The 15,430-nt window shown below is 39.6% G+C and overlaps 1 protein-coding gene across 1 annotated transcript in view; it reads left to right on the top strand.

The window, feature by feature from the left end:
• The window catches only part of arfgef3 (ARFGEF family member 3), a 66,024-nt gene that overhangs the window by 23,225 nt on the left and 27,369 nt on the right, over positions 1–15,430 (top strand). The window contains 11 exon segments of the mRNA XM_048205842.1: positions 144–750; positions 752–1,124; positions 5,262–5,428; positions 5,553–5,718; positions 5,836–5,943; positions 8,929–9,144; positions 9,253–9,363; positions 9,715–9,865; positions 10,231–10,530; positions 12,732–12,865; positions 13,170–13,315. Coding sequence (XP_048061799.1) covers positions 144–750; positions 752–1,124; positions 5,262–5,428; positions 5,553–5,718; positions 5,836–5,943; positions 8,929–9,144; positions 9,253–9,363; positions 9,715–9,865; positions 10,231–10,530; positions 12,732–12,865; positions 13,170–13,315 — 2,479 coding nt within the window.

Genomic DNA, 15,430 nt, shown 5'->3' on the forward strand with positions numbered 1-15,430 from the left:
GACCAGTGTCTGTCGATGCAGTGTAATTGGCCTTAAGTGTATCTTAAGCCAAGTCAATTCAAGATTATTTTCAGTGTCGATGCAAAATTTGTTCCTTAAGTAATTTTTACCAATGAATTCCACCGTCTTTCCTATTATCTCAGGGTAATGGATGGTATAACCGAAGCATGCATGAAGGGTGGGATTGAGGCCTGCTACTCCTCCGTCTCCTGCGCTTGTGCCCTATTGGGTGCTTTAGATGAGCTCAGTCAAGGGCGTGGCCTGCTGCAAGACCAGTTTCGCATGCTGCTGCGGCGATTGGATGAGCTTAAGGAAGGGGCGGAGTCAATGCGTGAGTCTGTAGAACTCAACGAAGCTGACTTCCGCTGGCAGCGGCGTGTGCTTTCATCTGAGAACGCTGCCTGGGAGACCAGCATTACTGAACGCAGCCCTGACATCAGCATCAGCGTCACCACTGACACAGGCCAGACCACTTTAGAGGGGGATGTGGGTCAGCCCACTCTGGAAGGGGAAATGGGCCAGACCACTCCAGAGGACTGCGGGGAGGAACCGCGCCTACCATCTCCTTCTTCCTGCCGGCCCGCGGTGGGACCTCGCCCAGACCTACCAGAATGTGTGCGAGAAAGTGGCGCCCCAGAAGCCCCGTCCAGTACGGCCCCTCCTGATGTAGTGCAGCGCAGCCACGGCCTGGCCTACCCTGACATCACCAACTTCCTGTCTGTGGAGTCTCGGACACGCTCACACGGCTCACCGCTACAGCGAAAGTAACTTCAGTGCGGACGAGCAGGAGCTGTCGCGCACGGAGTTCGATTCGTGTGACCAGTACTCAATGGCTGCGGAAAAGGACTCGGGACGCTCCGACGTGTCCGACATAGGTTCTGATAACTGCTCTCTGGCTGACGAGGAACAGACGCCGCGGGACTGTCCTGGGCACCGTACACTACGAACAGCTGCTCTGTCCCTAAAACTGCTGAAGAACCAGGAAGCAGATCAACAGAGCGCCCGGCTCTTTGTGCAGTCTCTAGCTGCACTGCTCCCACGCCTGCTGGGACTGCACAGCACCACGGATGTAGACGTGTCGCTGCAGAACTTCTCTTCCACCTTCTGTTCGGGTCTGCAAGCAGGTAACCTGCTGAATGTTGTATACAATAATGAACTGATAGTTTGTTTATAGATCACTGGCCTATATGACATTTGGAGTGTCCAGTCCTGCTCCTGGAGAGCCACTATCCTGTAGAGTTTAGGTGTGTTTGACTGTGGTTGGATTTAACCAATCAGTGACATTTTTTCAGGTTCATTTACATAAAAATGAGACAATATAACATTAAGATTACATGAAAAGAGTTTTTACTGTTATAAATACACAGATTTGTGAGCTTTAGCAGAACTGAAGGTGACAGATTAAGCATGAAATACACATGATCTTTGTCATCGGTGAATCTGGCCAATCTTGAAACAGCAGCTGTCATCATCAGAGCTCATGCAGCCGCTCTGGAGAAGCTGCGCAGAATGAGCCAGTCGACTGTTCTCAAATCGCTCTCATGGCACTTTCATGGCATACGTCACAGTGATGTGGCATCGGCGCCGTCTCAAGTCAGACAAAGTTTCTAACCGGCATGCACTGCTTCAAGCCAAACGCCGCTCGGTTTGTGCAGTACCGCATGAAGTCGAACACACTTTTTAAAGGGTTAGTTCACCTAAAAATGAAAATTATGTCATTAATGACTCACCCTCATGTCGTTCCACACCCGTAAGACCTCCGTTCATCTTCAGAACACAGTTTAAGATATTTTAGATTTAGTCCGAGAGCTTTCTGTCCCTCCATTGAAAATGTATGTACGGTAGAGCTGCACGATTAATCATATCGCAATCGCAATCGCGATGTCAAGCTTGTGCGATTATATGACGCAAAATGCTGCGATTTTATGAAATAAAATAATAATAAGTTAATAAATAAATAAAAAAAGAAAAAAAATACATGTGTGGACACAACAACCCATTATCTGAGAGCTGTTTGCCCATTTTATACACCACTAATAAAAAGAAGACCAGTCAGTTTCAGTTTAGGCAGTGGCATGTGTGGCGCGCATGGTCATGACTTTTCCGGTGTGCAGCGCAGAGAACGGGTAAAGATGGATGCGGAGCAAACGGTCACTGAACTGGTGGCAAGAAAAAACGCTACCTCTGTTATATGGCGATATTTTGGCTATAAGATTATAAACCCAGATTAGTAGTGGTTGAAGAGGAAAGAGGATTTAATTCGGTATCGCACGCAGCGCTGTTATCGGTGCGCACATGACGCACATACAAGGCTCGCGCGCACAGAGAGAGAGAGAGGCGCGTTATAGCTCGCGAACTCCAAATTGATTTCTCTTTCGCGTCCTCAGTGCACTTGGATGGTCACATACACGCATTATGTCAGTCAAAATACCCCTCTCAGCTAGTATTCATGTAAACACATTCAGTTATGTCTTAATTGAACGAGGTGAGAATTCGGATGTATATCTGTCCGATGTGTGCGTGCATGTCTTACTCTTAAAGTGACAGCAACCTATAAATACCTGCTGTTGTCTGTCATGTAAATCAAACAACAAAACACAGCTTTAACAAAGATTAATCTATATTAAATTTATACAATGAACAGTGTCATTTTACATTTAATTATTACATTTCTGTGCATGAAAATTAATACTACAGTTAGACCTTATACTTTATTTGTAACTTTATGTAGTATTTATCTATGCTTGTTGTAATTGGTGTACAGTATTTGTTCTTTTTACAGTCTGTTCACTTGCCTTTAATAATGTATTATTTAGGCTAGCAGTTATGCTATGGTATCAGAATAGTTTAAGTGGGCTAAGTAATAAATGCAAAGTTAAGTTACCCCCATCCAATTTTTTATTTTTTTTTGTGCTGATCCGAAAAATGATCCGATCTGTGACGTCATAACCGTGATGTGATCCGAACTTTGAGTTTTGTGATCCGTTGAACCACTACAGATTAGTAAAGAAACAAATATCTTAAATGGGATTATAACAAGTTTGCAGTAATGCAAAGATGTTATTTAATTTCATAAAAATATTTTAATTTGAAAACGCTGTGCATTTGTTTGCTGTTGTTGCTAGTTTGAGTTGAGAAATACACATTTCAGCATTATCAGTAATCTGTGTGTGTATTTTCATTGAGAACCAAGCAAGATGACTCATGATACTATTTGTTTATTATATCGCTATCGCAAATCGCAATCGCAATATTGACCTCAATAATCGCAATATGACATTTTCCCCAAATCGTGCAGCCCTAATGTACGGTATACTGTCCATGTCCAGAAAGGTAATAAAACATCATCAAAGTACTCCATGTGACATCAGAGGGTCAGTTAGAGTTTGTTGAAGCATCGAAAATACATTTTGGTCCATAAATAACAAAAACTACGACTTTATTCAGCATTGTCTTCTCTTCCGGAATCCTTTCCATTGAATTGATTCCATTGAATCCTTTCATCTGTCGGCGTTGGTAATGCACTTTAACGTCGCCGTGCTTGTTTTTGGCGATTTGGACATCCACGACATTTTGAAGCATCGAAAATACATTTTGGTCCAAAAATAACAAAAACTACGACTTTATTCAGCATTGTATTCTCTTACGGGTCTGTTGTCAATTCGCGTTTACGACTCCGTTTCTTCTTCTTCTTCTTTCTTGTTTTATGGCGGTTTGGCATCCAGCTTATTGGTGCATTACCGCCCCCTTCTGCTCCGGAGTGTGGTTCACGATTCCGCAGTGATGCTGCTGATGTAAGACACTGCTGACGTGTTATCCGGTGCGCCAGAGCTTCGTTTACAGTCTGAGGGAGACGCACGCTGTATTCAAGCTATTCTACATTGTTTGTATTTTGGTATTGATATATTTTTTAAAATAGTGCGTAAGTGTGCATGTCACGGATGTCCAAATCGCTAAAAACAACCACGACGACGTAAAAGTGCATTACCAACACCGACAGATGAAAGGATTCAATGGAATCAATTCAATGGAAAGGATTCCGGAAGAGAAGACAATGCTGAATAAAGTCGTAGTTTTTGTTATTTTTGGACCAAAATGTATTTTTGATGCTTCAAAAACTTCTAACTAACCCTCTGATGTCACATGGACTACTTTGATGATGTTTTATTACTTTCTGGACATGGACAGTCTACCGTACGTACATTTTCAGTGGAGGGACAGAAAACTCTCGGACTAAATCTAAAATATCTTAAACTGTGTTCTGAAGATGAACGAAGGTCTTACGGGTTTGGAACGACATGAGGGTGAGTCATTAATGACATAATTTTCATTTTTGGGTGAACTAACCCTTTAAGGAATTCTGAAGTTGGGCAACTCTTTAGTGGATTCCCCCCCTTAAAGGCATAGTTCACCCAAAAATGAAAATTCTGTCATCATTTTTTTTTTTCCATTGTAGTTCCAAACAATGTATGACTTTCGTTAAATAAGATTATAGGTATAATTTCGGCCATTACTAACAAGAACCAGCAAGGTTTGTACATTGTACCTTGTTTACATGCACTGAACACCGAAACCATATACTATTGTTGTCCACATGCATCAGATCAGACAAATAGGTCCTGTTTACACCTGGTATTAAGATGCATTTTGTCAATCGGATCACAAGTGGATGATGCTGAAAACAGGTCTCTTCGACCACTTTCGACCACTTCCAGAGGTAGTCGAAAACACATTCGTTTGAAGAGCCACAAAAGACCACCTATTCTCCGCTTACTGACCTAATGCATAAACATTATGGGATTTAAACTTTGTCGACTGAAGACCCAAGTTAGACGAAAACGCATCAAGCACAATGTTCCCTCACCATTCCTGATTTCTAACACACACTCACAGCGTTCGGCTGGTCTTGTGGCTGTCAGAGCAGAAACGAAACCTGCTGCTCTCTGTATGTCCTTCCTTTCATAGGTAAATTGCACAAGCTTATTTTGTCCATTAGATCGAAAGATCTTAAAAAAAAACATACATTTACCCGCCTATAGACCCTCCCCTCAGAATCAGACAGAAGTGGTTGAAAGTAGACAAAATTTGAAAGTAGGATTAAAATACCAGGTGTAAATGAGTATATGTTTCTCTTGTCCACTTGTGATCCGATCAACCAAAACACATCTTAATACCAGGTGTAAACAGGGCCTTAGAGACACTTTAAGTTTACTGTAAAGGTACAGTTGAAGGTAATATGATGTTATTGTATGGTCTTATAGGTGGGGTTCATTCTCCAGGTTTCGAGGGCAGTGAAAACCTGAGTTGCCAGGCTCTGATGAATGCAGATGGATTGTACCTGGTTTCCTATTATGCTTTACTGCTGAACCTCAAACTGTGCTGCTGTGACTACTACCACAGAAAACCCACGTGTGCTCTGGTGTCTTTGGTATTCATGCAAACCTGCATTCATTTAACATAAATTTGAAATATCTGAGGCATCTCTGAATTAACAGAGGCCCAGCCCACACAATCTGATGGTGATGATGAACGAGCTGTGTCTGTGTGTGCAGAAGGAGTTTGTGCGTCAGATCCAGAGCAGTGGGGTTCTGGTGGTTCTGTCTCAGGCCTGGATCGAGGAGCTCTACAACCAGGTTTTGGAGAGAAACCTGCTGGGAGAGGCGGGATACTGGGGCTCGGCAGAGGAGCATTCCTTACCTCTCATCACCATGCTCACTGGTAACACTCCTTTGTGTGTTATGAACTGTAGAGGTCTCAGATGAGCAATTATTGGTACGAATCCACAGTGTGAAGGATTAAATATATAACATATATGTGTGTATTGTGAATTGTCAGACATTGATGGACTGGGCAGCAGTGCTATTGGTGGTCAGCTGATCAGAAAGGCCTCAACACAGTCTCCCTTTACCTGCGACAAGAATGGCAGTGACAACTTGGTGGCAGGTACAGTGTGAGAAACTGCATAAATGCGTATCGCACAAACACATTCACAAAGTGATAACAGGTTTCTTTGTCAGCTTTCAAAACAAATGCACTTGTGCAGTTGATCTGACATTTGATACGATAAACTATTAAATCTATTTTAAACAACTTTTCCTTATTTTTGCATAATTAAGACCCTGATATACTGAAGGCAAAGTTTTTTCATCACCACGGACTAATGCTAGTTCGAAGGTGTTTACCAGCCAGAGCAAACTTTTCTGGAAATGTCACTTTGGGAAGCTGTTTTGAACTCCCATAACAAACTTCGCTTTGGCCTGATTTTGTTAAAAATTACATACTGTAACACCAGTTCATTCTTCGTTTTGGCTTATAGTACAATGGCAAGAAAAAGTATGTGAACCCCTTGCAGAATCTGTGAAAATATGAATAATTTTAATAAAATAAGTGAGATCATACAAAATGCATGTTATGTTTTATTTAGTACTGTCCTGAGTAAGATATTTTACATAAAAGATGTTTACATTTAGTTCACAAGACCAAAAAAAAATAGCTGAATTTATTAAAATAACCCCATTCATAAGTATGTGAACATTGATTCTCAATACTGTGTGTGGTTACCTGATGATCCACGACTGCTTTTGTGTTTTGTGATGGTTGTTCATGAGTCTCTTGTTTGTCCTGAACAGTTAAACTGAGCTCTGTTCTTCAGAAAAATCCTCCAGCTCCTGCTGATTCTTCATTTTCAAGCATTTTTGCATATTTGAACCCTTTCCAGCAGTGACTGTAGGATTTTTGAGATTCATCTTTTCACACTGAGGACAACTGAGAGACTCAAACACAACTATTAAAAAAGGTTCAAACATTCACTGATGCTCCAGAAGGAAACATGATGCATTAAGAGCCGAGGGGTGAAAACTTTTGAATTCAAATATCAAGGTAAATTGTACTTAATTTTTTTTTCCGGGAAACATGCAAGTATCTTCTGTTGCTTCCGAAGGGCAGTACTAAATGAAAAACAATGATATTTAAACAAAATAAGAAAAATTGTGACATCTTCATCCTGTTCAAAAGTTTTCACCCCCCGACTCTTAATGCATCGTGTTTCCTTCTGGAGCATCAGTGAATGTTTGAACCTTTTTTAATAGTTGTGTTTGAGTCCCTCAGTTGTCCTCAGTGTGAAAAAAAAGATCTCAAAATCATACAGCCACTGCTGGAAAGTGTTCAAATATGCAAAAATGCTTGAAAACTGAAGAATCAGCAGGAGCTGGAGGATTTTTCTGAAGAACAGAGCTCAGTTTAACTGCTCAGGACAAACAAGAGACTCATGAACAACCATCACAAAACACAAAAGCAGTCGTGGATCATCAGGTAACCACACACAGTATTGAGAATCAATGGTTCACATACTTATGAATGGGGTTATTTTAATAAATTCAGCTATTGTTTTGTCTTGTGAACTAAATGCAAACATCTTTTATGTAAAATATCTTATTCAGGACAGTACTAAACAAAAAATAACATGCATTTTGTATGATCTCTCTTATTTTATTAAAATTATTCACATTTTCACAGATTCTGCAAGTGGTTCACATACTTTTTCTTGCCACTGTATATCGCAGCCTTTATTATGCATGCAGTTCATATCAATGGAGGGACTACCTGAAACTCATTATCATATTTAAACTTCAGTCTAGAGATTACAGGTTTTGCAGCATGCTCAGATAGGAACGGTCTCATTTTCTTGACGTTATAGAGTGCAAGTCTGTCTGACAAGGTGACCTTTGAAATGTGGTCAGTGAACTTCATCTGGTTGTCAAACACAAGTACCTGGCTGACATGGCTAGCATTATCTGTGATCAGCGTAGCTAAACAGTGATGCTGTGTTGAATTACTGAACTGGCTGGGAAGACAAGAAGTTCTTTATTTGCCAGGTTAGAGGGGGATATCTCGGCCTTTCATACAGGCAAACCGAAATCCATGCTAACACTGTGGGATCTTCTCTGAAATGACAAGAAAGCTGCATATTGTCAGCATTTCAGTGGTAGGAAAATGTGCCTAGTGATATTGTGTATTTCAAAAAGAAGATGGGGCCAAGCACCGAACCCTGAGGCACACTGCCCTCCAAAAGTTTGGAAACGCCCTAGAAAAGTGGGGTTTTGGACAATATTGGCATGAATCCTTTTTAATTTGTGATAATTTTGCACAGATAAGGGACAACACAAACTATGAAAACATATTTTATTATCTAAACAGTTTATACATAGAAAAAAACTAGAATTTTCAATTCATCAAAATATCCAGCATTAGCAGCTATCTGAGCTAAACTGGGTTCTGATTGGTTCATTGTATTCTAAACTTAATTGGCAATCAATTGTTGAAGCTATTAAGGTGTGCTGACCCAAAAATCTTTTACAAACCTGGGCCAAGTTTAAACCGGTAATCAGGCATCACAGCTGGCAAAGGGGCATGTCTGACTTTGACATGTATATATTGACATTATTATGTAATGAAAATTATTATTGCTGGTCAAGTTACTGTAATGTATTTGCACCAAAGAATTATAAGGATTTATGCTGATATCGTCCAAAACCACACTTTGCCAGGGGTGTTTCCAAACTTTTGGAGGGCAGTATACTCCAGAAGTTAGTTGATGTGACTTAGACAATAAGATAACATGAAAAATCTACTTGTGATAACTCAAACCAGTGCAATCTTTCAATATCCAGTATAGAGAGGGAAGACTAGCGGATCTGCTGATTTATTGTGTATAAGTCTATGGAAAAGTCCAGCAGAATGAGTATGCATAATCTTCAGTGATGGATAGCACTTGTAGCCTGACTAATTGCTATCTAGGATGTTGTTCTCTCTCATATTGAAGAGGACAGATGGGAATGTCAGTTTGTGAGAATCTGAATCCATGGGGAAATTGTGTCAAATTACAAGAGTCAAGCTGTCATTCTCTCATCACGGCCTTGTTTCTGGCAGGTGTGGTATTTGCCCGGTTTATCCTGACTGGCTGCTGGAAAAACCTGATCGATACACTGTCCATGCCGCTCACAGGGCGCATGGCAGGAAGCTCTAGGGGTCTCGCCTTTATTCTAGGAGCAGAGGGAGTTAAAGAGCAAACCCAGAGGGAGAGAGACACCATCTGCCTCAGCCTGGATGGTTTACGCAAGGCTGCGGCACTCAGCTGTGCTCTGGGTAACATCACATATCCTTAATTTTCATTTCAGTTCAGTTATAGTGTTCCCATTATAGGACGATAATGGAAATGGTGTGTCTGCCGGGCCTTAATTCTCTGTCATTTAGGTGTGGCAGCCAACTGTGCCTCAGCACTTGCCCAGATGGCAGTAGCATCATGTGTTCAGGAAGAGAAAGAGGAGAAAGAATTGGGGGAGACTGGAGATGCCATTGCTCAAGGTACTCGCACACATTTAACATGATCATGTGAAGGAATGCACTGATAACATACTTGTATTTAATCCATTGCTGTGTTTGTGCTCTGTCTGATACCGTGCAGCATATGTACAATGTTTGTTGCATAAAGGGTTGGCATAAACCATAATGAATAAAATTTTGCACACAGTACATGAGCGCACACAGATGCATTGATGGGTAAATGCCATATTTGGATACATGGTGCCTTGGTGATTATTATTAGTGAGTTATTAATGGCAGAATTAACAGTTCATTTTAACTTACTAACCTCAGATCACCTACTGCACTTATGTTTAATCACCGTAAGTGAACTTGCATGTGTCTGTGTTGTAGTTAAGCAGCGTGTTGAACAGAAACTAGAACAGATGGGCCGCTGTCAGGGCGTGAGGCTTCACACGGCCCATGTGCTCTGCATGGACGCTATACTCAATGTGGGGCTGGAAATGGGCAGCCATAACCATGACTGCTGGCCTCACGTGTTCAGGTAAAACTCACAAATCAATTCTTTGGGAACCAGGATCTGATCAGTCAAATCTTTAGTGAAGTAATAAAATTGTTTTCATGCCTGTCACTAACTAGATGAAAATAATTAATCATGATTACTTATTATATAGATAAATATTGCTGTTTATTTATATGCATTGTTATATTGGTGCATATGAATGATTTTTTTTTTTCTACTGTATTTTACTTGCATTAAGCATTCTAAATTTACTGTACTTTTTTGTGATTGAAAAAAGGCATTTCGGAGCAAATGCATAAATTTATGTAGAGTTATGTATTAAAATAATGAAGGATGAAAATGATTGAGCTATAACTGGAAACTGAGTTTGTTTTAATATTCCTCAGAGTGATTGAGTATGTGAGTTCACTGGAACACACTCACTTCAGTGACGGCGGCTCCCAGCCTCCGATCGCCATCACACAGGCGCAGCAGGCCGTGGCAGTGGACCTGGAGCTGGAGTTGAGCGGAGAGGCCGGTCCAGAGCTGGAACTGGGCCTTAGCCATCCAGTTATCCAGCCGCTTTCCATCCAGGAGCTCTTGAGGGAAAGCAGGCGCGGTAAAGGACTGGACCTGCGGGGAGGCAGTCTGCTCACGGGCACCAGTGCGGCCAAAGCCGTCTGCACTCTCTCCACGCAGGCTGACAGGTACCAAGCAAAGATAATTATTTCTCCCCACCTTCATTTTTCCACTTGTTTTTAAGTTGAGAGGAATGTTTTATCAACAACTTTTGTTGATTATACTGTGTGTAATCAGAATTTGTGTCCACCCAAAAGTACCAGTGGTTTTCCGATTCCTAGCTGGAGTTATGTTGAAAATGGCCACTAGGGGGACCAGTAAGGTCATAATTTGGTAGGCTTTTTAATGTATTTTCCATAGAGCTCTCTGTGTTAGAGCAAGTAAATATAGCATCTGTTTTAAAGTGCCTCTATTATGCTATTTTAAAGGTTCCTAATTTTGTTCTTAAAGTCTCCTACTGTAGCTTTACATGCATCCAAGCTCAAAAACACTTTAATTTTCTCATAATAATCATTGCAGCATCAGCTTTTTTCTCACAGTGCCTGAAATGGTTCGATAAAGGATTCAGTCTCTAAACCCCTCCTTTCTGAGAGCCGACTCTGCTCAGATTGTTCAGAAGGCCAAGTCTGTTGTGATTGGTCTACCGCTTACAGCTTGTATTGGAAACCAAACGGCCTTTATCTTTATATTTCAGCTCTGGATCTTCATCAACACTTGTACACACAGTGCAACACGAACCAAACTCTTACAGTCTCAGCTACAACTACAGTGTTTGAGGGTCAAACTAGACTGTTCTCGGGCAGCCAATGAAGACCATAGACTGGCATTATGCTAATTTATTACAAACCTACGTAGGTTCGAGCAGGAAGTAAGACTGGAATTACTGACGACTCGTTTCAGGCAGTTCAGAATCGCTTCTTTCTTTTGGAAGACAAAAACTCCATTTATCTGCACTTTGATCTTTGAAACTTGCAGAACTTTTACATTCACAATGCATTCCATGGGAATCAAAACAATGACACTGGCATTGAGCTACGGGAGAATTAAGACATTCAACACTTTGCAGAGCTTGTAACTTCCTTTTTTATATATTGTTGAAATTGCATTGTGAAGTCTACTATTGAACAATTTGCACAAAGCCTTTAAAAGAAGGATTGAAGGGGTGGTTGATTATGATTTCACTTTTTTAACTTTAGTTAGTGTGTAATGTTGCTGTTTGATCATAAACAACATCTGCAAAGTTACGACGCTCAAAGTTCAATGCAAAGAGAGAGATTTTCTGGTGACATCACTAACCCTAAAATTTACATAAACCCCGCCCCCGAGAACACACAACAAAGGGGGCGGGGCAATGTTGAGCTGCTTTAGAGAAGAGGAAGAGTTGTTGTAGTAGAGTGTTGTTGACATGCCGTCATTTTACGCCGGACTGCTTCACAAACGAGGGTCAATTCAACACAAAAGATGAACATGACGGCACATGCTAGTGGATGAGTTGAATCAACTCCACAGCAACTACATCAATTTATCCACTAACCATTCAGAAACGTCCAGTTTCATTCTAAAAGTTGTAACTTCTTCCTGAGTCTCTCCATCAGTGTCGACTCCGGTTTGAACAATGTAAGGCTGAACACCGTTACTGACAATCCTCATTTTGGCTGCGTGAGATTCTCCAGCCTTGTTGTTGTTGAGCTGTTAAAGCTCCGCCCTCTTCTGGAAAGGGGGAGGGGAGCAGCAGCTCATTTGCATTTAAAGGGACACACACAAAAATTGTGTGTTTTTGCTCACACCCAAATAGGGGCAAATTTGACAAGCTATAATAAATGATCTGTGAGGGATTTTGAGCTGAAACTTCAAAGAGACTTATATTACAATTTGAAAACGGGGCATTATATTATCCCATTAAATTGCAATGTCCATTTGTTTACCACTTCCCAGTGATCAGTTCAGCTTTGTTAAATAAGTGATTTGACTCTGTGCTGGACAATAAGATGGCCACTGACAGATATTTCTAGATTAAACAGCCCAGTGTATCCACTTCAAAAACCAAGCAAGTTTTAGTGTCTTATCAAATTTATACAAACTGTAAATTTAGTTTGACACAGATGTGAACATTTTCTACAAGACGGAAACTCGCAATTACAGTTATTGTAACATGATCTATGCAGCATGTATATATTGAATTTTACCATGGCTGTAACAATGTATTGAGCGACCAGCATTTAAGACTAGAACTCTTCATTTCGCAGTAGTGTTATATGCCACATTGTTTATGTTTTCTCACGTCTGTTTAACGCATGTTTAACGTGTATTTGTTGTGTATGTCCTGCAGGCTGTTTGAGGATGCTGTCAGTAAACTCAACCTAGTGGGTCTTGTGGGATTCCTGCATCAGCTCAGAAAAGCCTCACAGTCGCAACTCTTTGATTCAGTCACAGAAACTGGAGACTATTCCTTAGCCATGCCAGGTACCCAGAGAATATTGAGTACACAGAATACCTTAATTTGCAATGCTGTTACATGCAACTCTGTGCAGCCATTTTTTATTTTATAAATATCATTTATTTTTATGTTTTTTTTATTTATGTTTATTGCTATAAAATCATGAAGTCAGAAAAAATCAAGAATTATACATCTATATTCAGACAAGCTCCAGATTTGGGTCATGCACCTTATTTCACTAACGCTTGAAAAGGAACAACAATTTAGACTTTTTTATGAGTTTTAATTAAAACCCCTTTTTTCCTTCACCTCACTGTGTTTTCATTAAAGGGGAGGCGAAGTCAACCCAGGACAAGCGCAGTGCCCTCCACCTCTTCCGGCTGGGAGAGGCCATGCTTCGCATTGTGAAGAACAAGAGTAGACCGCTGCTGCACATGATGAGAGCCTGGAGTGTGGTGGCGCCCCACCTGGTGGAGGTATAAAAACAATACAAAACAAAAAAACTTGTGTGGCTAATACATCCTTAAATTTGTGATGAAACGGAAGTGGCATCAGATATTTTCTTCCATATTGTGACTTACATTGAGTGTAACAGATTATAGAAAAAGAAAAAAAGTAGGGCGGGGGCTTGGTTCTGTTCATCAGTTGTTGATTGGATGTTGAGATGTGGGCGTGGCACTCAAAAGTGGATGCAGTTGAACAGGAGTTTTAAAGTCGGGTGAAACATCTGGAACAAGAAAAAAAAGTTTAACTTCATTTTGTCCATGGGGAATTGATTGGATGGTTGTGGTTTGCTATTGGTGGATCTCATGTGAGTGACAGGTTGCCCCGCCCTCATCATCAGAGAAGAGAAGAGATGCTGCAAGAGGGAGGGGAAATTATTTTGATCAAAGATTCCGAGGAACATGAATTTAAAAATAAAATGTGCTCAGATAAATCACTTATAATAAACATTGCAATATTCCATTAAAAATAAACAAGAATTATCTATTTTGATTTCATAGTGACTTTAAGTGGACTTAATGATTGGAGTACTGCATACGTCAAGTCTGTCATTTTCACTGGAAGATCCAGTTATGACATTTTGACTAAACATTACAAGCTAAATGTTTTTTCTTTAAAAAAAAAAAAAATTGTATGCACAGATGAAATGTTCACAATACGATCTATACCATTCTAAAATAGATAGGGTGAATATTCATTTAAATGCCGACTCTAAGGGGATGTTCACACATACAGTGATATCCAGCTTCATTCTTAATGAGAGTTTTCCTGTATTTCTGCTGAGGGAAATTATTCTCCAAATGGAAAATGATTTTTGATCAATAACGTGTAAAGCTTTCATAACAGAACAACCATGAGCTCAGAAGTTGTTGGCATGCATTTTTTGATATAGTTTAAAGTAATGCAAGTAGCTATAATATATATATATATATATATATATATATATATATATATATATATATATATATATACACTGCCCTCCAAAAGTTTGGAAACACCCCTGGCAAAGTGTGGTTTTGGACGATATCAGCATAAATCCTTATCATTTTTTGGTGCAAATACATTACAGTAACTTGACATTATCATTGAAGACCAGCAATAATAATTTTCATTTTGATTACATAATAATGGCAATATATAAATGTCAAAGTCAGACATGGCCCTTTGCCAGCTGTGATGCTGGTTACTGGTTTAAACTTGGCCAAGATTTTTGGGTCAGCACACCTTAATAGCTTCAATTGATTGCCAATTAAGTTTAGAATACAATGAACCAATCAGAACCCAGTTTAGGTCAGATAGCTGCTAATGCTGGATATTTTGATGCATTGAAAATTTAAGTTTTTTCTATGTATAAACTGTTTATGTAATAAAATATATTTTCGTAGTTTGTGTTGTCCCTTATCAGTGCAAAATTATCACAAATTAAAAAGGATTCATGCCAGTATTGTCCAAAACCCCACTTTTCTAGGGCGTTTCCGGACTTTTGGAGGGCAGTGTGTATATATATGGAAAATGATTTTTGATCAATAACGTGTAAAGCTTTCATAACAGAACAACCATGAGCTCAGAAGTTGTTGGCATGCATTTTTTGATATAGTTTAAAGTAATGCAAGTAGCTATAATATATAAATATATATATATATCACTAAGATTTTTAATGTTTTTAATAGAAGTTTCATCTGCTCACCAAGGCTACATTTATTTAATTAAAAATACAGTAAAAAACAGTAATATTGTGAAATATTATTACAATTTAAAATAACTGTGTACTATTTAAATATATTTGACAAAGTAATTTATTCCTGTGATGCAAAGCTGAATTTTCAGCATCGTTACTCCAGTCTTCAGTGTCACATGATCCTTCAGAAATCATTCTAATATGCTGATTTGCTGCTCAATAAACATTTATGATTATTTTCAATGTTGAAAACAGTTGTGTACTTTTTTTTTCAGGATTCTTTGATGAATAGAAAGTTCAAAAGAACAGCATTTATCTGAAATACAAAGCTTCTGTAGCATTATACACTACCGTTCAAAAGTTTGGGGTCAGTAAGAATTTTTATTTTTATTTTTTTGAAAAGAAATTA

Source organism: Megalobrama amblycephala, linkage group LG10, assembly GCF_018812025.1.
Source record: "Megalobrama amblycephala isolate DHTTF-2021 linkage group LG10, ASM1881202v1, whole genome shotgun sequence".
NCBI lineage: Eukaryota > Metazoa > Chordata > Actinopteri > Cypriniformes > Xenocyprididae > Megalobrama > Megalobrama amblycephala.